The following is a 22,974-nucleotide window of genomic DNA, read 5'->3' as shown; positions in this document are numbered from 1 at the left end:
AATTAAACAGGGGAAAAACGTTTGTATGTTAAATATATCTAGAAATGGAATGTTGTGATGACAGAAAACGTGGAAGCCTCATGTTGTGAAGGCCAGAAAAATCTAAACTGAAGATCATAAACAGGACTGGTTTACCCGAGAGACAACTCACAGAAATGTTCTCCCCAGTTCTTCATATTAGATTCTTATCATTATAAAACATATCAGAATCAGCCTACTTGGAACTATGATCCCTGTTATGACCCTTGGGAAACTGTACAAACAAAGGGACTTTGCTATAAATATAAAACTGTTTCAGCAATATCTTTTGCTTCCAAGTATGTCCTCAGCATGATCTATCTGTAGGCCACCCTTGTGTTAGAACAGATACTTTAGTTTACTACTGGAAACTAAAGGATTAATTGACGGTGCAATATCAGAAGAGATATGAGCTCTTGCCCAGCTTTTCTCAGAAGAAAAGAATAATGTTCGAAAATTATAAATCAATGGAAGGCCATTCTAGATCACATTATATTGTGAGTAGACCTTTATAAATATCTCGAAATGAAAACATCAGAGAAAAACCTCTGATAGCACATAAAAGGGCATAAAAAGGACTACACGTAAAGTGAAAATATCAGAGCTACTGTCACGTTACTAAAAAAGTTAGTTAAGTTATTGGTGTCGCTACTTTTATTTAACTATTCCCCTTTGAAACAGACCAAAGCTATTGTTCTTATTGAAGCTTGAAAGCAGCAGTCCTCATTTATTGTAAATGTATGTAAAACAGCGACCAGTACATTGTTCAAAATGAATCCTTTTATGTTCTGCAGAAGGAAGAATATCATACAGGTCTGAACAAAAATGAGGGTGAGTAAATAATGAATTAATTTTCATTTTTGAGTGAACTATTCCTTTTAGAGTGAATGATATCATTCTCTGAACCAGACAATGATTACATTTAAAGTTTGTCTTCATTGGAGCCTTTATGCCAAGATAAAGCTGTAGCTGTTCATTGATTCAAACACCACAGACATTCCTGTTCACCATTGGCTTGCTCAGACCTTTGAGCTGCTGTGTCTGTCAGAGGAGGAGACAGCCATATGGGTTGGACCACAGTGGATCACACAGTCACACATGTTTGGGATCAGCAGCAATTGGCCATCAATTATTAAGCTGCTTAAATGAAGGGACAGAAGAAGCCACTACTTCTGCTTATCAACATCAACTCCCTGAGGAACATCTATCCCCATCCACCAGCTAAAAGCTATAGGTTCAAAGCTTGAGCTATAGTGGCTGTTTACTACCTGAGTTGCTTTAACGATTCAAATGGATCCCCTGCAAGGCTGTAAAAAAAAGCAATTCTTCTTAAGCTAACATCAAGGAAGGAATTCTACAATCAAAACCAGACTTGAATGTAATGTTTGAGTTACGGAAGAACAGATAAAATACATATTGTGTTGACACACCAAGGTTTAAACATTAGCACTGCCATCTGATATTCATGATTAGAAGATCTTTCAAAATGAAGTGATGCTGCATATATATATATATATATTCACATTGTTATTCTGTAGTTATTATTTTAACATGTAATATGTTTAACAGACACTGCAACTCAGATGTAACACTTTATTTTGCAATGAAAACATCTCTATATAACATTAAAACTCATCGCAGCACATGAGAGATCACAAAACTAATCTAACAACTTGAGGAAACTTAACGCATTATAATATGACTGGATTTTGATACAGATTTCCCGAACTGATCCGATTCTGATTTACAAGTTCTTAATTTGATTCAATATTGATTAATATGGTGTGGAGCGGAGGGGGGCGGGGCTGGGTCGGAATATCGCGCGCCCGGTCCCCAATCGGCCTGATGAGGCGCGCGAGGGATAAAGGTGGCCGGTGACGATGGTTCGAGAGAGAGAGAATTACGGGCATGTCCGTCATATGTGTGTTTATGGTTGTGCTTTTGGTTTTGAGTTTCATTAAATGATGATTTATATTGACAAGCCGGTTCTCGCCTCCTCCTTGCCCATCCTTTAACTGTGTTACATTGGTGCCGAAGCCCGGGAAGGAGGAGGGATGCCTGTCGCAGAGTCCTCGACACTGCCGTCCACCCTGGGGAGCGCCGCTGCCATCTGCCGGGGGACGGAGTAGCCCGACCGCCCGGATGCGGGGAAAGGCCGTCGTCCGCGGGGCAAGTGGGGACTTAAGATAAGTAGATTTAACAACCTCTTTTTTTGGAAGTGGGTGATGATGTCAATATTTCAGCCATTATTCAATGACAAATAGATTTAGTAGATCTCGTCTTTGGACATTCATTGGAATGAGTTAAACCAAACTTTTACTCTCAACACACAGTGAAATGATCTCAGTGCTGAACTTCAGCACCACTTTACTACACAATCACTGGGGAGTGAAATCTAAAAATTAGCCGGTGTCTAATTATAGAAATTTTTCGTTGCGAAATTTGGTTGCAAATGTGAGCGATTTCCTCTCATTGTAGTAGGTGGTTTCGCACAGAGTAAAAGGTCGATCTTGGTATTTAAGAATAGATATCAAGATTGTTCAAATGAAGCTCGCGATGCATCAGAAAACAGATATTTTTACCCAGCCCTACATAACAATAATTTCGATATTCAAGATATTGCTAAATTTCTATTTTACTTTAAAACAGGGACTTCCCAACCCAACTTTCTGTTTCAAGTGGAACACACCCACACAAGAGAGAAAACTACACTCGACAAGCAATTTCATGGTGACTTCAAGACAACTGTGGAATTCAGCAAACGTGTTAATGGTTTAAAGTTTGGAGTGAAAAGGTGAGAAGGTGTCAGTGAAAGAAGCATAATTCACAGTATAAGTGGCAAAGTCATGTTAAATAGTCTACGCAGTAACGTTATTAAAAACATGCGTGCCTGCGTGCACTGTATATGTTATGAGCATGCGCAAAAATAAAAAAATCTGTTGTGATGAGTTCCCAGACTAAAGAGACGATGGTGGTCTATCGGATTTTTCTCCCGTGAATAAGTTAATCATTTTGGTGACTGTGAGACGCGAAAGACTGCTGCAGAAATGTCTAACGCTACAGGTTATGGGCCCAGTCATTTAGGTCAAAGGTGGTTCAGACTTTTATTCGACGGTGATGAGAAAAATTCCGAACTCTGGGAAACGAGATTCCTCGCGCACATGGAGTTGCGTGGCCTCAGAGAAGTTATTTTGGAGGACCCGCAGATAGACGCGGAAGACGAAGGAACTCTCGCGGAAGGTGAGGCGAAGAATGGAGAGGCATATGCAGAGCTAGTACAATGCCTAGATAACAAGAGTTTGTCGTTGATAATGAGGGACGCGAAACGTGATGGAAGAAGAGCACTGGAGATTCTTCGCGAGCACTACGCCGGAAAGGACAAACCCCGCGTTGTGAGTTTGTATTGTGAACTTTCCTCACTCCATAAGGCTAGCAATGAAACGGTCACTGACTATATTATTCGAGCAGAGACCATATTTACGTCATTGAGAAGAGCAGACGAGCATATTAGTGATGGACTGCAGATAGCCATGGTAGTAAAAGGGCTACCTGATTCATACAAGCCATTTGTCGTGCACATCACCCAGACTAACGGCATTGTAACGTTCGGCGAGTTTAAAACAAAACTGCGAAGTTACGAGAGTACTGAAAAATACGGGAAAAGTGACGTGAATGTAGAAGAAGACAACGTGATGAAAACTAGCGGGACAACAAGGTCACGCGGAAGAGGGAGAGGAAAGAAAATGGATATGACTGATGTGGAGTGTTACACCTGCGGTAAAAAGGGACATATGGCCAGGACATGTCCCGACGAATCCCAGGCGAGAAGAGATCATCGAAAATGGGACACACCACAGCGAGGAAAGGGACGCGGTAAAGGACGAGGCCGTGACCACGTGAAGAAAGCAGACGGAGAGACAGAGGCAGAGCCTACATCTTTCTGTTTCTTCAAAATGAATGACTGTCCTATTCAAAGAGGAAATAGGAAGGGTCTCATGGTCGACTGCGGCGCCACAACACACATGATCAACGACGCCACAAAGTTCAAAACAGTTGACAAGAGCTTCAGGCCCGAGGATCACATGATCGAGCTTGCCGACGGAACCAAGGTGAGCGGGATGGCGAAGATGAGGGGAGACGCCAAAGTCTACTTGCTGGACAGCAAGGGACGACAAGTGAAAACGAGGCTAAAACAAGCGCTATACATCCCATCATTTCCACAAAACATCTTTTCAGTCAAATCAGCTACAGCTAACGGAGCCGAGATGCACTTCAAGGACGGTGATAACTGGCTGATCCACGAGAACGGTACCAAATTCAAAATGGACGTGTATGGTAGGCTGTATTACCTTAACACTGTAGAAAAGGAAAATGTTGATAAAGTGTATGGTTGTCATGACATTCAAACGTGGCATAAGATACTTGGTCATTGTAATTTTGATGATGTTGCAAAATTAGAAAAGGTATTTAAAGGGATGACGATAAAATGGAAACATGACAAGTCCAATCAAAACTGTGAAATATGCACACAGGTCAAATTTACACAAAGTAGAAACAGACAGGCAGACGCTAAAGCTACAACCGTACTAGAGCTAGTACACACAGACCTATGCGGCCCTATAGAACCAGCAGATAAAAATGGATACAGGTATGCAATAGCATTTACTGATGATTACAGTGGGATGATTTTTTCATACTTTATCAAAGTAAAGAGTGACACGACAAAAGCTACAGAAAAATTTATAGCTGACGTAGCTCCATATGGAAAGATAAAGTGTATAAGATCTGATAACGGTACAGAATTTACCGGGCAGGAATTCCAGTCCCTAATTAGGAGTAACGGGATAAGGCACGAGACCAGTGCACCCTACTCACCCCATCAGAACAGAACTGCCGAAAGAGGTTGGAGAACCTTATTTGAGATGTCACGATGCATGCTATTGGAGAGTAACCTCCCAAAGCAATTATGGACATATGCTGTACAGACAGCAGCTCAAATCCGCAACCGGTGTTACAGTAGGCGGCTAGAGCAGACACCTTTCCGTGTTTTCACAGGAAAAACACCTAACCTATCAAACATGAAGGTATTTGGCTCTGAATGCTACGTATATAAGCAGGATAAGAAGAAGCTAGATTCTAGATGTGAAAAGGGGATCTTTGTAGGCTATGATAAATATAGTCCAGCATATCATTTGTATTATCCTGAGACAGGAAAAATCCTAAAACATAGGCTGGTAAAATTCATCACCAAATGTAGCGCAGATAGCCAGACTCAGACAGATTGCGACATGGGGGACGACATTGAGAGTTATGGAGATACATCACCAAAGATAGTCAACCAAGGTCAGGGACAGCCTAAGGACAGTAAAAAGCCCAGTACTGAGGAAGGTCCGGCCCAGACTGATAGTTCTCAGAGTGAACAGGGAGAAAGAAGGTATCCTACAAGACAGAGAAAAGCTCCAGAATACCTTAATGAGTACCAGTGTAAAGCTAAGTGTAATAATGATGAAAGTGAAAATGTAGATTATTTCTACAGAGTGGCTTATGATGCACCTAAAACATTTAGAGATGCTATGGACTCTAAAAAGTCAAAAATGTGGACTGATGCGATGATGGAGGAGATGAACTCTTTGACAGATAATGAGACTTTCACTCTGACGCCACTGCCAAGAGGCAAACAAGCAGTGGGAGGTCGCTGGGTATATACAGTGAAAGAGAGCCCAGATGGATCTGAGACTTGTAAAGCCAGATATGTTGCAAAGGGATATGGTCAAGTGGAAGGGATTGACTATAAAGAGACCTTTTCACCGACAGCCAACATGACCTCTGTCCGAGCATTAATGCAGGTGGCTATACAGGAGGATCTTACCCTACATCAAATGGATGTAAAGACTGCTTACCTCCATGCTCCGATGGACTGTGAGGTATATATGGAGCAACCGGAAGGTTTTGAGATCAAATCAAAAACAGGAGAACACTTAGTGTGTAAACTCAATAAGTCATTATATGGCTTAAAACAGTCCTGACGTAACTGGAACATGTTACTGCATGATCACCTTACAGAGAATGGTTTTGTACAAAATGATGCTGATCATTGTGTCTACAGCAGGAAATCTGAGAACGAGAAAGTGATTTTGTTAGTATGGGTAGATGACTTAATCATAGCAGCGAGTAACAACACCTTACTCAGTGACGTAAAAGAAATGTTGAAGAGAAGGTTTAAGATGAAAGATATGGGTCCACTTAAACACTTCCTGGGTATTGATTTTATACAGAGTGAGGGAGAGATCAAAATGACTCAAAAGAGACACATAGAGAAGATGTTAGCAAAATTTGGAATGTCCGAATGCAATCCGAGATCCACCCCATGTGAGCAAAAGTTAAACTTTGACAGTGAGGGTGAAGTTATTGACTCAACAGGATATAGAGAGATAGTAGGTAGCTTGATATACATTATGACATGTACTCGACCTGACCTGAGCTGGGTTGTTAGTAAATTATCACAACACCTAGCAGAACCAAAGCAACAGCATTGGGCTACAGCAAAACACCTATTGAGGTACTTAAAGGGTACTATAGATCACGAACTACACTACCAGGAATGTGAGGAAAACCTACAGCTTGAGGGATACAGTGATGCTGATTGGGCAGCCGATAAAAATGATAGGAGGAGCACAACTGGATATTGTTTCAGCTTAACTGAGAATGGTCCAGTCATATCGTGGAAGAGTAGGAAACAGCCAACGGTGGCATTGTCCACCTGTGAAGCCGAGTATATGGCACTAGCTGCCACTACTCAAGAGCGTATGTATCTTGTACAACTACTTAAAGGAATTGATAGTAATAACCAGCATGTACCAGTCAAGATATTTGAGGACAACCAGGGGGCGATAGCTTTGTCTAAGAACCCAGTATGCAGACAGAGAAGTAAACACGTAGATATAAAATATCACTTTGTACGATCTGCACACACAGAAGGTAAAATAATAGAATACTGCCCTACTGCAAACATGTTAGCTGATGTCCTTACCAAGCCAGTGACAAAGGCTAAGTTTGAGAACTTCAAGGGGTATTTGTTTGGAGAATAATGTGAACTGGCAGATTAAAAAAAAGGGGGTTATTTTTTTTGTTTGTTTGTTTGTTTCGGTTTTTTTTTTTGCCACTATAGAAAGCTATAAACATGTCTTTGAGTGGGAGTGTTAAGCATAATTCACAGTATAAGTGGCAAAGTCATGTTAAATAGTCTACGCAGTAAAGTTATTAAAAACGTGCGTACCTGCGTGCACTGTATATGTTATGAGCATGCGCAAAAATAAACAAAATCTGTTGTGATGAGTTCCCAGACTAAAGAGACGGTGGTCTATCTGATTTTTCTCCCGTGAATAAGTTAATCATTTTGGTAACTGTGAGACGCGAAAGACTGCTGCAGAAATGTCTAACGCTACAACCCTTTAGAGGGATTTGTGATGGTTTGTAACACTGAGGAAGAGTTAATCATATGGCAAAGGTCCAGAACGAAAGACTGTGTGGAGGACACACAAGACAGTCTGGTTGGGGGAGCAGAGAAGCAGTGAAAGAGTTTTCTAAGGAATGCCTGGCATCTCTGCCCAACATGATGGCTGGGATAAGATGACCATTATGGAGCCCCCTCTGTCCCGCAAGACAGATACTCCACAATTCAAGCTCTGTCATCAGCCACTAACCTCACAAGTGTCCATTTCACTTGCAAGTGGGAAAGGAGGCACCATCCGACAGAGATTAGGCATGCCTTCACCAGATCAGGATATGTGCAGGAGAAGCCTTGTATCCACAATACCAAAACTATTTCTCAAGTCATGAATTCTACACTGAGAACACGGAGGGGTCTATATAACTATACAGCAAAGGTTAAGAGGTTCGGAACATCGTAAATCAAACTATGCTTAAGACAACAGAGATGACCTATCCTACAGGATGTCTTAAGCAATTACATAAACTGAACAATTAGACCAATAAATTACACCATCTACACCTACAGTAAAACAGATGGTGTTCTGAATGACTATATAAGTAAAAGGCAAAACAGTATTGCTCATTATAATAACAAGACATAGCACAGTTGTGCTCATAAGTTTACACACCCCTTGAAGAATCTGTAAGATGCTTAGCATTTTTATATATATATATATATATATATATATATATATATATATATATATATATATATATATATATATATATATAAAAAGATATAAATAGAAAAGATCTAGCCGTTTCTACAAGACATTTGTAGAACTGTACCTTGCTGCAAAACAGGCCGCATATATGTTTACTGAAACAATTTTGTCATCCATGGCTGCTGTCAGAGACAGCCATGCTCCTGTTTCCAAAATCAGATCAGCTGAAGAGGCTTGTGGCCATGCTCTTAAAGTTTATGAGCTTTCTTTCATGTCCTGCATATATTGTTGGGATTAGAGAAAGTATTTCAAAATAACACACATCCCCTTTAAAATACTAATCACAGTTTGTTCAGAGACGACTATAAGTGAGCCATTCGTATGGTCATTTCCCTGAAGAGTGTAAAAACTGTGGATCTGTGGTGCTTTAAAAACATTGTCTGAAACAAACTCTGTTTATTTGAGTGTTTTGACAATGGTAAATAGTTTATTAGATTAAGAAACTGCTTTGATCACGGAATGGAACAGAGGAGAAAAAATGTAACACATATTCATGGCATGTACTCTTTCAGCAGATATAGTCATTAGTACATAACTTAGATGGGCTTCAAAGAGCAAACATCATGTGACATGAGGAAAACTCAAAAAGTTTGGCTCATAATGGGCTTTCTGTCTTCACAGACAGCATGCTGCTCTGCAGTGTAAGAAAAAGCAATGTTTACATGCAATTACTAGATCCTTTATTGACTGCATTTTATAGACAATTACTACATACTTTATATGAAGTCCTACAATATATTATAAAATATTTAAAGGGATAGTTATCTCATCATTTACTCATCCTCATGACATCCCAGATGTGTATGCCTTTCTTTCTTCAAATAAACACAAAGATTTTTTAAATAGCTCAGCTCTGTAGGTCCAAACAATGCAAGTGAATGGTGGCCAGAACTTTGGAGCTCCAAAATGCATACATAGACAGAATTAAAGTAATCCATAAGACTACAGTGGTTTAATCAATGTCTTCAGAAGTGATATGATAGGTGTGGGTAAGAAACAGATAAATATTTAAGTGCTTATAATATGAATTCTCCTCCCTACCCAGTAGGTGGCGATATGCACAGATAATGTGAATGTGGAAGTGAAAGTGGAGATTTGCAGTAAAAAGTATTTAAATATTGACCAGTTTCTCACCCACACATATCATATTGCTTCTGAAGATATGGATTAAGCCACTGGAGTCTTATTGACTACTATAATGTTACCTCCATATGCTTTTTGGACCTTCAAATTTCTGCCACCTTTCACTTGCATTGTATGGACCTAAAGAGCGGAGATATTTTTCTAAAGATCTTTGTTGTCATCTGAGACATCTGAAATGTCATGAAAGAGAGTAAACGTTGAGAGAATTTTCATTTTTTGGTGAACTATCCCTTTAAGGGATATTGTACCCAGACAGTTTATATTGTAAGACAAACAAGGTTATCAGGACCTCAACAACAGAGTGGTCTTGTATCACCCGGAAGCGGTTTGTGAGAAGAGACCACTGAGTTATATGAAATAAATAAAAGACAACTGCAGTAAGAAATTGTTGCCTGGGACAATTGTCAATTATACAGTTTGACTGTCATTATACAAAAATATGTGTCCACTGAATGCAGCAATTGGCCAATCTAAAATCTAAAGTATTCAATATCAAGGATTCCAGAAATCTATATAATAAGAAAGTAATGTTCAAAGGCATTACGCATGTTTTTGTTTTTTTATCTCTTAGATTTCAATGTTTTTGGTTTTTTTTTGCTCAGTAGTATCATGCAGTTTGAGAACACTCATAATGTTGGATCCATTGCATTGTATTTATTGTAATTGAACTTTCAAATCATAATTTCCATCCAGTTCTCCTGCACAAAGCTCTGTTTTAAGACCACATAATTGCTAAATAGATTCTGAAGACCACAAAAAAAAGGCCAATCACTATGCCAGTTTGCTTAACTGCCTCTAAGCAGTTTGCATTAAACCAAGGCTGATAAAATCTGGCTCATGCTCCCAGCGAGTCAACAATGGCATGAGAAATTAGCAAAATTCTAGAAAGTAAGACTTTAAAACATAAAAGAATCAGTACGCTTACAAACTGATTTAATGCATCATGTGCATGAAATGTCTGTTTTTTTAAATGTACATGTAATTGAAAATATTAATCGCCTATAAAATATTCTGAATTAAGTCAAAGTGAACAAACTCAAGACAGCTCATTGTAAACTGTAATTTGGCGTATCGTGCCTTGGCTGTATGCATTTTATTACTATGACACCCCAAAGTGTCAAACCACCAAACTAAGGGGTGTGAAGGGTTTGATTCCATCACACGACTGCAAACATTATTGATGTGAAAGGATCCATTAACACCACATAGCAACACATCCATAAATCGTGACAAGCTGCTGTGTAATATGAAGAATCAAATGGACTGTGACCTGCTGAATTCAAAAGTGCCATGTTATTCATGCCCATACAAACTACCGTAAGCACCCCATCATTTTTGAACCAAGTGAATTTTAAATGCTACTTCAAATAAAAAAAAAATATGTTGATTTTTTAATGATTGATTATTGATTTCAATTGAAAATTACTACCATCCACCCTCATGTCATATCAAATTCAATAGACTTGTTGTGTCCCAAAAACATACCACTGGAGTAAGTCTAACAAAAACACTTGTGAACTGATTTGTCTCACAGCACATAAGCATTCAGGTCCTTTATGTGTTATGGACCATACTACATCATCTGTATACATTTATAATGTACTTTAGCAGCAAGATTAGTTTTTTTTTGCAATGAAGCAGGCTGGGGTTTGCAGAATGCTAGAAGCAGTTAGACTGTGGCACAGGGCCAGAACTGAGCACAGAGCAGTTCCTCTGAGGGCTCTATCCAGCCTCCAGACCTCCAGAACAAGAGCTGCATTCAGGCCTACTGACTTCCCTACGGGCAAGCCTGTGGGTCCAAATGACTTTTGTAAATTGAAGAGTTCTGGCTTCAGACCACAATACTGTTGCCTCTAACCACTATGCATCTTGCATCTCCAAACTGAAGCAAATGTTCAGGTGGATGAATTCAAATAGCCATGATTGTTGGATTGAATTCTGACAGAAATGGAAATTCTGTCATCATATCTTTCAAAACCCCTCTTACATTATTTATTTCTTCCATGGAACACAAAACGAAATGTTGAAGAATGTACTGGCCATTCTTTTCTATATAAAGAAAGTGAATGGGGTCTCTTGCTGTCAAACTCAAAATGTCAATAAAGCACCATATTGTATGCAAAAAGTAGTTCATACAATTAATGTGCTATATTAATGTGCTATATGGGGCAGTGGTGGCTCAGTGGTTGAGACTCAGGGTTACTGACGAGAAGGTCGGGGGTTCAAGCCCCAGCACCACCAAGATGCCACTGTTGGGCCCTTGAGCAAGGCACTTTACTCCAGGTTGCTCCAGGGGGATTGTCCCTGTAATAAGTGCACTGTAAGTCGCTTTGGATAAAAGCGTCTGCCAAATGCATAAATGTAAATATTCCAAGTCTTCTGAAGGCACAATAGGTTTGTGTTTGACATGACAAATCATAAAAATGCAACATTTTCAGAAAATAACATAAATTACAGTCAGTTCTTCACACAAAGCTATTGTGTAACTTAGCGCATGAGTTGCATGAACTGCTTTTGTGGTACAGTACTTTGTTTTGTCTTTTTGCAGCTTGATGGCTTGGGTCCCCTTTTACTTTCATTATATGGAAAATAGTGGGCAGTATATTCTTTAACATTTTTCCTCTTGTGGGGCCTGGGTAGCTCAGCTATGTCAGGCTTCCTAAGCAACCAATTAGCCAGTTGCTAGGGTGGGTAGTGTCACATTGGGTTAACCTCCTTCTGGTCACTATTATGTGGTTCTCTGAGATTCGTCCTCAGCCACCCAGATTGGGGCGAGTCACTACGCCACCATGAGGACTTAGAGCGCATTGGGAATTCCAAATTGTGGAGAAAAAGGGGAGAAGAAAAAAATAAATACAAATAAATACATTTCCTCTTGTGTTTCACGGAAAACAGAAAGAAATACAGGTTTGGAACAACATGAGGGTGAGTAAACTGTGACATAATTTGCATTTTGGAGTGACTTCAGGCTTCAGATCTTGCTGCCTCCTCTCATTCACTCTCAAGTTGGTGTATGTGTTTGACTGAAGTTGAGGGTTATTGTGATGTTTCAGAGATGGTTATAGGTTAAGTTATAGAAGGTGCCTGTCTTCCACCTGTCGTCATACACATTATCAATAATTTAAAGTTTGTGTGTGTGGAACAGAACTGAGACAGTATATCTATAAATTAATTATTCAACATCATTCACTATAATGTTTGCAAAGAATTGCAAATGATGAAAAGGGACACAATGTTTATAAAAGAAAATATAGAATAAAAAAAATAGGAAACACTTTAAAATAAGGTTCCATTTGTTAATATTAGTTAACAACACTAGTTAACATGAACTAACAATGAACATTACATTTACTACATTTATTAATGTAAATGTAAATTTCTACATATACTTTTTTAAATCAAAAGTTATATTAGTTAACATTATGTGTATCTTCATTTACTATTACTATTATTTTGGCCATGGAAAAGAAGCAATGTGATAACAATGTTACCTGGTCGCAAAAAGTAGTCCTTTAATTTACCTGATGAACTTTCACCTTTTGCTGACCCTTTATGCTTCGCAGCGCTAATGTGTGCTTCTAAATCACTTGCACATTTAATAGCAACTGACACAAAACAATGGACATACAAAAGAATGTTGGAAATGTGTATTTATTTATTTGTATATATTTATGTTATGCTAATAGAGTGTCTTTTTCACTGTATTAAAGTTTGCATTCATAGTAACACTGTTTTGAACCCTAGTATTCCACCCCACCCCAATCCCCCCTGAGAAAAAAAAGGTATCCTCTTTTTGGAAAACCAGAATATGGTCACCCTACTTGTGAGGTAAATGAGTCTATGAGCCTTATCTAAGCAAACCGGGCACAATGACTGACAATCTCTATTACGTCTTAGGTCATGCTATCCATCACAGCATGATTTAGATATGGTTTCATACAGTGTGGTAAAGAATGATGAGGTTGACCATTCTTCCCTCATAAACTTACAACCACATTCCCAAACGATGACTTTTCAAACAGACAAAAGTAACTCGCTAAGTATGCCATGTTATGCTGGTCATAAAAGGAAACTGTTGATGTCTGAGACCAGTATCAAAACCATTTACAGACAGACTCTGTATTTGTATCAGACAGAAGAATTACTGAATCAAACAAACATATAGGCTTGATTCATTTACTGAGACAGTGAATTAATGCATTTATATGGCTCATTGCTCTAACACAGCAGGTGTTGTGAGGGTGGAGTGTAGGCCTACTTGCTATCTGAAACCTGAACTTGAGTGCCTTCTGTGATTGTTTGAGAACCAGGTGTGTGCAGCTGTTCTCTGGACCCCACTAACAGTATAGTATGAGTGAAAGCAGTATGGGAACATTTCCAGAAATTCCAAGTCCATTTTGGTGACATCAAACAACTTAAGCTAAAGAGAAGCTGGACTACAATATGTAGCAGCAATTTAAAGAGTACATAATATAGAGGGCTAACAAAAAGTATGTCTACAAACACAGCATCCTTGTATAATTCTAATTCAGAGTCAATGGAATGATGAAATGGATTGCATATGAAATATCTAAGAGGTATACAATGAATTGCTTTATAAAGCATAAAAAGCACATGCAAAATATCATTGTGCATGAGTCTATGCAGTGAATGGGAACTGAATATAAATATAGAACACACAGCCCTGCATGGGCCAACCTCCAAACAGACATCTGGCAGTTATTTCCAAACAGACTGTCATATTTGCATGTGTTAGAAAAGTTTAACAGCTGAATTAACTGAGATACAAATACAGACTTTTTTCTCTAAACTAATGTGGCTTCTTTCACTTGGCGTTCTGACTAGCTTAGAATTACAGCTAATAATAATTTTCAATTCTGTAAAGCCTTCCACACAGAGCTCATATCAGCTACCAACTAAACCAATACAGAAAAAGTGAATATAAAGATTATATATATATAACCCTCCCAACCCTGTAGCAATCTGCTCACTCTGTACACAATTGTACAGAGTGGTTATATATATATATATATATATATATATATATATATATATATATATATATATATATATATATATACCTGTATATATAGTAAACACTCACCGACCACTTTATTATTGTGATTATCTAATCAGTCTATTGTGTGGCAGCAGTGCACTGCATAAAATCATGCAGAGTCAGGGGTTTCAGTTAATGCTCACATCAACCATCAGAGTAAAGAAAACATTTGATCCCAGTGATTTCAACCATGGCATGATTGTTGGTGCCAGATGGGCTGGTTTGAGTATTTCTGTAACTGCTGATACTCAGAATGAAGCCAAAAACAAAAAACATCCAGTTCTGTGGACAGAAACACCTTGTTGATGAGAGAGGTCTATGGAGAACTGCCAGACTTCTTCAAACTGACAGAAAGGCTATGGTAACTCAGATAACCACTCTGTACAATTGTGTACAGAGTGAGCAGATTGCTACAGGGTTGGGAGGGTTACTTTTTAAATGTATTCCACTACAGATTACAGAATACATGCTGTAAAATGTAATTTGTAATGTATTCCATTAGATTTCTCAAGGTCAGCAACATATTCTACATACTTTGAATTACTTCTTCAGCACTGGTTGATTTTTTCACTTGTTTTGACTATAAAAACTCTTTCAGTACAGTAAGACAAAATTCACATGTTAAAAATACATTCTCTAAAAAGCCTAAATATCTTATGCAGTGTTGTTTCTAAAACAAGATAAATCAAATTGATCTTGTTTTAAGGATTTATAGATATTTTCTTACAGGAAAACATTACAAAAATTATTATTAAGAATATGATTTTTGCCCTAATATCACAAGTCTTCCTAGAATTTTTTTTTTTTTAATTTTTAATTTTTATCCTCTTTCCAAACGCAATTTGGAATGCTGAATTCCCACTACTTAGTAGGTCCTCGTGGTGGCGCGGTTACTCAGATAAAAAAAATGTATATCATGCCTGGTAACATGTGCATGTAAAATGGCAACAAATAGCATTTTAGCTTAGCATAAAGCTGACAATTTACACAAGGTTTATTTCTATTTCTTCTGCTCCAAACTTACTTCAAACTTACTTCTCTGTCTGCTTTTTGACTGTATTCTATGTAACTCTATTCTAATTTCCAATTATTTAAATTGTAACTGTAGTGGAATACAGTTACTTATATTTAGTATTTTACATACGTATTCCCATTATATATATTCTGTTACTCCCCAACCCTGTATATGTATGTATGTATATATATATATATATATATATACATATATTTTTACCCGATATGTCTATGACCTAAGGTCACATCAAAACAAGTCAAGAGTAATCGAGCACATGCTTCAATCTAAGATAAACCAATGGTAAGCAGGACCCGCACACATAATTATCATACAAGAGACTGAAATGTAAGAATAAATATACAAATATTAATATATATAAGAATATTTAAATATGGAAATAAATACAGGTGGGAATAAATAAATATATTATAAAAATAAATGAATGCATAAAGAAATAATAATAATAATAATAATAATAATAATAATAATAAAATTAAAGAATAAAAAAAGTTTTAAAAAATAAAAATAAAAAGAGAAAATAATAAATAAAGGAAAAAAAAATCTACAAAAATAAATTCAGGAATAACTTTCATTAAAAATGAATTATATTTGTTTTATCAAGACATTTATTCCTTTATTTATTTATTTATTTATTATTTTTGCAGGTTTTGTCTTCCATATATATATATATATATATATACAGTATATATATTTATATATATAGATAGATATAGATATATATATATACTGTATATATAATAGGAAAAATTTATATTAATCTTTTTAATCAATGTGTCTCCACATCAAAATTGAAACAAACTTTGTCAACGTGATAACACATTTTCCTGAAAACAATTCAGTTTATACAAAAATATTTAATAAGAGTGCAGGTCATCTTCCGTTAGAGCAGATATCTGGATTGTATCCGCCTAATCTTAACAATATTGCATTATCCAGACACATATTTATACTGCACTGATAGCCACTGAATGTCATACGCAGGAGCAGGTTTTTTCTTCTGGGACAGATATTCAGAGGCTGGATATGGATAAAACGGAAAAGCAATACATTTTCTAGCAATAAGCATACAAATTATTCCTGGAAACGGAGTAGCAAGAGGCCACATTGGAGAACCTCTAGATCTAAGACAGAGAGCAGTATAAAGAGGAAATGGTTCGCGGTTGTGCACAGCGATTGCACTCTAATGGAGGGTCAGCTGCTATATATCACTAAATAAATCTGTGCTCAGACTCAGAGTGCCTCTCATCAACAACAAACACTGCAGTGCAGATTCAATGTATTGTACCATGCACTGTACAAACAAGAAGCAGAATGAAATGTATGCCTTTGCTTCTTCAACCTCTCTGAAACATCCTTTTTATTGGTCACCGCACAAGGGTCGACTGAAAATGGCAAGTGAGTTCTTTTTTTTCTCCCCTTTTCTCCCCAATTAGGAATGCCCAATTCCCAACGCGCTCTAAGTGCTCATAGTGGAGGACGAATCTCAGTTGCCTCAGTGTCTGAGACCTCAATCAGCACATCTAATCACGTGGCTTGTTGAGCGCATTACCGCGGAGATGTAGCATGTGTGGAGGCTTCACGCTATTCTTTGCGGTGGCATCCACGCAAAACTCACCACACGCCCCACCAAGAGCAAACCACATTATAGCAACCACGAGGAGGTTAACCCATGTGACTCTACCCTCCCTAGCAACCGGGCCAATTTGGTTGCTTAGGAGACCTGGCTGGAGTCACTCAGCATGTCCTGGATTCGAACTCGCTACTCCAGGGGTGGTAGTCAGCGTCTTTAATCGCTGTGCTACCCAGGCCCCCGGCAAGTGAGTTCTTGAGTTTTAAGCCAGGCATCCATACACAAAAAGCTCAAAGACAGGGAGTGTGTTCAAATCTGAAGTTGTAATTCCTATGTGTTTCTTATTGTACTGGGCTGTTTCATGGTCTGACTTCCAGAAGTTTGTGACTTCACTGTACGCTTCAAAAAATTGTGATGTTTAAGCACCCATCAAAGTGAATGTTCTGTTTGGGACATGCAAATTACATTTGATGCCTTGAAAAGGAGTTACAAAATGATGTTTGGACCACGCCAAAGATATAAATCATATTTGAATAAGTTGTAAATATTTGTTTTGGAACTGAGTATCATTTTTAAAACAGAAAGAAAATATCTTTTACATTGTATATAATATACATGGTTCAATGACGTGTTGTTCTATGACATGAACATATTTTATGGGGCTTAAAATAAAAAATGTCATGAGTAGTATTATTATGTATTTAACTAAATAAACAGTGAAACTATTTGTTTTAAAATACCTTTTGTATACCAAATCAAAGTAATAAAATAATTAAGTTTAATAAAAAATAGATAATCAGATATTTTAACATCTTTATGAAAAGACACATTTTCATCAGTTGATATGGAGTAATACTGAGAAAATGTTATAGTCTTGGCTCAAAAATAAATATAAAATGTAAAATAAAAATATTGTTGTGCCTTGAAAATATGTTTGAAAACTATTTTATTAAGTTGTGTACCCTCATATGCATTAAAATTACAAGGAAAGTATTTAAATACATTTTACTTGGTGGTTAAACCACATAAAATTTTTAAATTCATGAAATCTTTTTTTTTTTTTTTTTAAGAAAATGCTATCAATGTTTAAAAAAATATATAAAACCAAACTGGACACAAATATCAAATTTCTACGAACTTGGCATGTATGCTTTAAAAAATGTCTTTCATACCATTTGACAGTTTCAGAATTTAGTCCACAAAAATCAGATTAAGATTCAATGACCTTACATTTACATTTATGCATTTGGCAGACGCTTTTATCCAAAGCAACTTACAGAGCCCTTATTACAAGGCACTTAACCTGGAGTTAAGTGCCTTGCTCAAGGACACAATGGTGGTGGCTGTGGGGCTCGAACCAGCATCCTTCTGATTACCAGATTACCAGTTATGTGCTTAGACCACTACACCACCACCACACCTTGTACAATAAGTGCAACACTATATGATTTATTTCTCACTAGTATTACTAAATAACTAAAATTTCAACAATTACATCAGTATCAATCTTACGAGAGCTGAGATCTAGCATAAACAAGATGGAGAGAATAAACGCCGTTTTAAACATTCTAGCAGTTACATACTCCTCGAATGTAAAGCATACTTAGAATTAATGAGTTTTTGAACTTTTGCAATTCCTTTCAGATACTTTTTAAGACCTCAGCACTTCTAGCACTTCCACTAGCATGCATAGAGTACATCACCTCCTTATATCTGATTTGTACCATTAGGTACAATGACTTTTACTGTTGCACCACAGGCCTCTGTAAGATCTCCATGCAAACGCAATCGCATAAACAATCTATAAGACATACCATCTTTGAGTCCAATTCCAGAGAAAGAGAACGCCCTTTAACCCTTAATGAGATGGTGTCGAGAAAGGCACTTTGTTTCTTTATCAGTTAAAATGTTGGGAACCGAGAGTTATAAGTCTCTTGATGACTCAAAAAGGGAGGCATCCTATATTGTGTCATGCACATAATAGCGGCTCTGCTCACAGCAGCTTCATTCATTGAGTTAACTTCACACAAGCCATTTTCAAGGCCAAAGTATTTGACACATTCAAACAAGACAGCTGCAAAAGACTAGCAAATCATTAGGAAATTCTACTCCACATGTGGCTACTATTGAAAAAGTTCACACAAGTAGTGACTATGACTAAGAACTAACAATCTGTGAGCAAAATACAATCACAAAAGCTCCAATATGAACAGAGAAGATTCATCAGATTAACTTTTATTGTTGCCTATTGGACAACAACTAAATATCATCATTATATCTCTCATACATTATTATATGTGCTCAATGATACATTTAAACAACATGGAATAGTAACTCTAAAATGGTTCTAAATATGCAACATGATTACACAGGAAAATCAGTGCTAGTTTAAAAAAAAATATCCTTAAATTCAGACCCAATGTACCGAATTCCATATAAGAGCCAACAACGTGTGGAGAAAGCTAATGCACCAAAAATTGCCTACACTGGGCTTTTTAAAGGGATAGTTCACCCAAAGATTTTAATTCTCTCATCATTTACTCACCCTCATGCCATCCCAGATGTGTGACTTTCTTTCTACTACAGAACACAAACAAATATTTTTATAAGAATATCTTAGCTCTGTAAGTCCAAAAAAAGTGAATGGTGGCTAGAACTTTAAAGGTTCAAAAAGCACATTAAGGCAGCATAAAAGTAATACATATGACACCAGTGGTTCAATTCATATCTTCAGAAGTCATAGGATAGGTGTGGGTAAGAAACAAATCAATATTTGAATCCTTTTTTCTAAGAAGTTCCTGCTTCGGCCACTAGGGGGCAGTTTGAAAATTCAGAAAGCATAGACAGATATTAAAAGAAAAAATATTCAACCTCCAGTCACCGATTTAATTGAGATCAGTCTGAACTATGGGCTGGATTTCCTAGACAGCAATCAATATCAGGTTATGATGGCCTAGTCACAGTTTAAATGCAGTAAGAGCTGTGCATTTAGAATAACTGGCCACAAGTTAGAGACAGTTCTGGATAATGGTACACAGATAAAAATCTGATTCACAGAAACAGACAAAATCCGCAAAGTAAACTTCTTATCTATATTGTTGCCAATTGTTTCTCCAGTAAAGGAAGATCAAGTGGAAAAGTGGTCAATTAAAGCCTCTAGTCAGATATGACCACAGAAGTTTTTTTTATCTGGCTCAATCCTGAATAAACTGTGTCTATATAAATATGCAACATTAATGAGATGTCAGAAGGATGTGAGCTAAACTGGAGATTAGGTCAGAATTCCAAAGGTGTGCAGGAAAGGAAGTAGGATGTTAAAACAGGAGGTCAGTACAATAAGGAAAAGCATGAATGGTGGTCAACGGAAGAGGGGATTACGCTAAAGAATAAGGAAAACTGAAGAAAGAGTGAGGAAGTTCGGCACAGATGGGGAGATAAAAAGGTGAATGGAAACAATGTTGGGTAATGAACTCATACTAAGGCCAACAGATGCTTTGAAACAAAGAAAATGCCATTTGTGAGGATGCAGTTTCTTCTCAGTCCATCCTCTTTCAACTATACAAAAAAGTGTGCTAAAGTTGTACTCCTACGCAATTTCAAAGCAATTAACAAAATGATTCTGCAAGTTATGATCCAGTGAATAATTACAAAGAAGATCATCTTGTAAACATTCTTAAACGCACTAACATCATCTAACCACAGTCCTGTGGTCGATAAAGAGGATGACACAGACCTGTCACTGTTTTCCAACTGTTTTGAAAATATAGGCTATCATCAATACCAATGCTTGGGTCTCTTAACCAGCTATTTGCAAGCAGAATTGTTTTATTACTTTTATTTCAGCCTAGTTAATCTTGCATATTTTGGTAATGTTTGTTGAAATCTGGTTGGATCTTTAAAGGATTCAACCAGATTTCAACAAACATTAGGCTTTAAGACACTTATTAACAAACCTTAACATCTTGTGTGCTTAAAATCACTGAACAATTAGTAGATATCCTTCTTTGGTGTGATTTTAAACTAAATAATTTGTTTACTAAATAATTTATATAACAATCATTTAATAATTAAACTGTTAACACAAACGCAACATAGATTGTCCTCGGTGCAATTGCATAAGCATGTTCTTAAACCACACACTTCTAGCTTGTTTGGCGCTCTGGGCGAAACCCGTTTCAACACGCCCCCAAAGTTGTTGACTGGGGGGGCATAATTTATACATATAATATATACACTCACCGAGCACTTTAATAGGTACACCTGTACACCTACTTATTTGTGTATGTATGATTATCTAATCATTCTATCGTGTGGCAGCAGTGCAGTGCATAAAACCATGCAGATATGGGTCGGGAGCATCAGTTAATGTTCATATCAACAATCAGAATGGGGAAAAAAATGTGATCTCATTGATTTTGACCATGGCCAAGTTTGACCAAGTTTACTCAGAATGGTGCAAAAACAAAACAAAAAACATCCAGGGAGCGGCAGTTCTGCGGACGGAGACACCTTGTTGATGAGAGAGGTCAACAGAGAATGGCCAGACTGTTTCGAGCTGACAGAAAGGCTACAGTAACTCAGATAACGTCTCTGTACAATTGTAATGAGCAGAAATAGTTGTTCAGAATAGAAACAACTCCACCTTGTACGTCAATTGAAGGTGAACGTACACCAGACCACAACATACCTGAAACCTGAACATACTTGCTAAAAGTGTCATTGAGTGACTTGATGTGTAAAACAAATAGGTAAAGGGTGTTCCATGAAAATAAAGTCACTACCAGAACATCAAGGTCACAGCCAATGTTATATGGTTTATTTTTTAAATGTTACCAGGATGTCCAGGACATGTATTCTATGAATATCAACATGGTATCTTCAATATTTTATATTTAGCAAAGAAAAAAGTGATTGATTTTTACAGTAGTTGCATAAATTAAAGTATAATAGGGAACTGATAGAAAATACAAAATTAGTATAGGCACCAAAAGATTTACTAAAATGTATTATTTTATGTTGAATCAACAAAAATGAAGAATACTTAGTTGTTTGCTATTTATAACAGTTTTTTTATTTAATTTTTTGTTGTTGTTATGTTTCAGTATTGACAAAAATAGGGATGCTGTCTAAAATTAGGGATATTTGTGAAAATTAATTAAAAGATTTCAGTGTACCTATAGTGAATTTATAAATTACAGATACAGTGCAATACAAAGGTAAAAATAAATTATAAAAAAAAATCAAACTTATCCAACCCTGAATTGCACTTTATGTAGAATTACCCAGGAATCAATGACACAACCCACGTGAAACTATTTCTTACAAGACCGATGCATAAACTTTCCCTCATGCTCAATGAAACCTTTGACTTACTTTTGCAAATGAGGACGTGAAGTCCTGCGATCAGCAGAGCGATATGTCGGAGGGCCATGTCTCCCTGCGCTCGGAGCTGCCGTATGATGTGAGGAGAGTGAGCGCTGGAAAGCAACACAGTCTCCTATTGATCGCCAGAGAGGGCAGATGTTTGCATAGACCGCACGGAAAGTGAGAAGAGATTAGTAGGAGGGACCAAGTGGGCTGCACCCTACATACCGCACTTTGAAGAGTTAAGCATATGAAATATAAAAGCAATAGGCTACGAACTTCTTATATATGGGTCATTGTCAAATAGAGTTGTCCGAGGAGGTATAAATGAGAAATCTTTTGAAAATCTACTTTAAAACGTATTATAATACATACTTTCCTAAAAGCTTTTTTTATTTACCACAAAAAAGATTTGACGACTTTAAAAATGTCAAGTGGTGATACCATCAAGTTAAAGGTATTAAAATACTTTTCATTGCACCTTAAAAACACATATGAGTGTACACAACTTAATCATTAATTAAAAAAAAAAATGTAATCATATTTGTCAAGGGGTTCTTTTTTTCTC

At 37.1% G+C, this 22,974-nt stretch overlaps 1 protein-coding gene across 1 annotated transcript in view; it reads right to left on the bottom strand.

The window, feature by feature from the left end:
* Positions 1-22,581, bottom strand: part of LOC127629742 (cell surface glycoprotein MUC18-like) — a 61,729-nt gene extending 39,148 nt beyond the window's left edge. The window contains exon 1 of the mRNA XM_052106958.1: positions 22,416-22,581. Coding sequence (XP_051962918.1) covers positions 22,416-22,473 — 58 coding nt within the window. The 5' untranslated portion in view covers positions 22,474-22,581. The remainder of the gene's footprint in view (positions 1-22,415) is intronic.
* Between the last annotated feature and the right edge of the window lie 393 nt (positions 22,582-22,974).

The sequence above is a fragment of the Xyrauchen texanus genome, chromosome 36 (assembly GCF_025860055.1).
Source record: "Xyrauchen texanus isolate HMW12.3.18 chromosome 36, RBS_HiC_50CHRs, whole genome shotgun sequence".
Classification (NCBI taxonomy): Eukaryota; Metazoa; Chordata; class Actinopteri; order Cypriniformes; family Catostomidae; genus Xyrauchen; species Xyrauchen texanus.
This window is presented reverse-complemented; position numbering and strand designations above follow the sequence as displayed.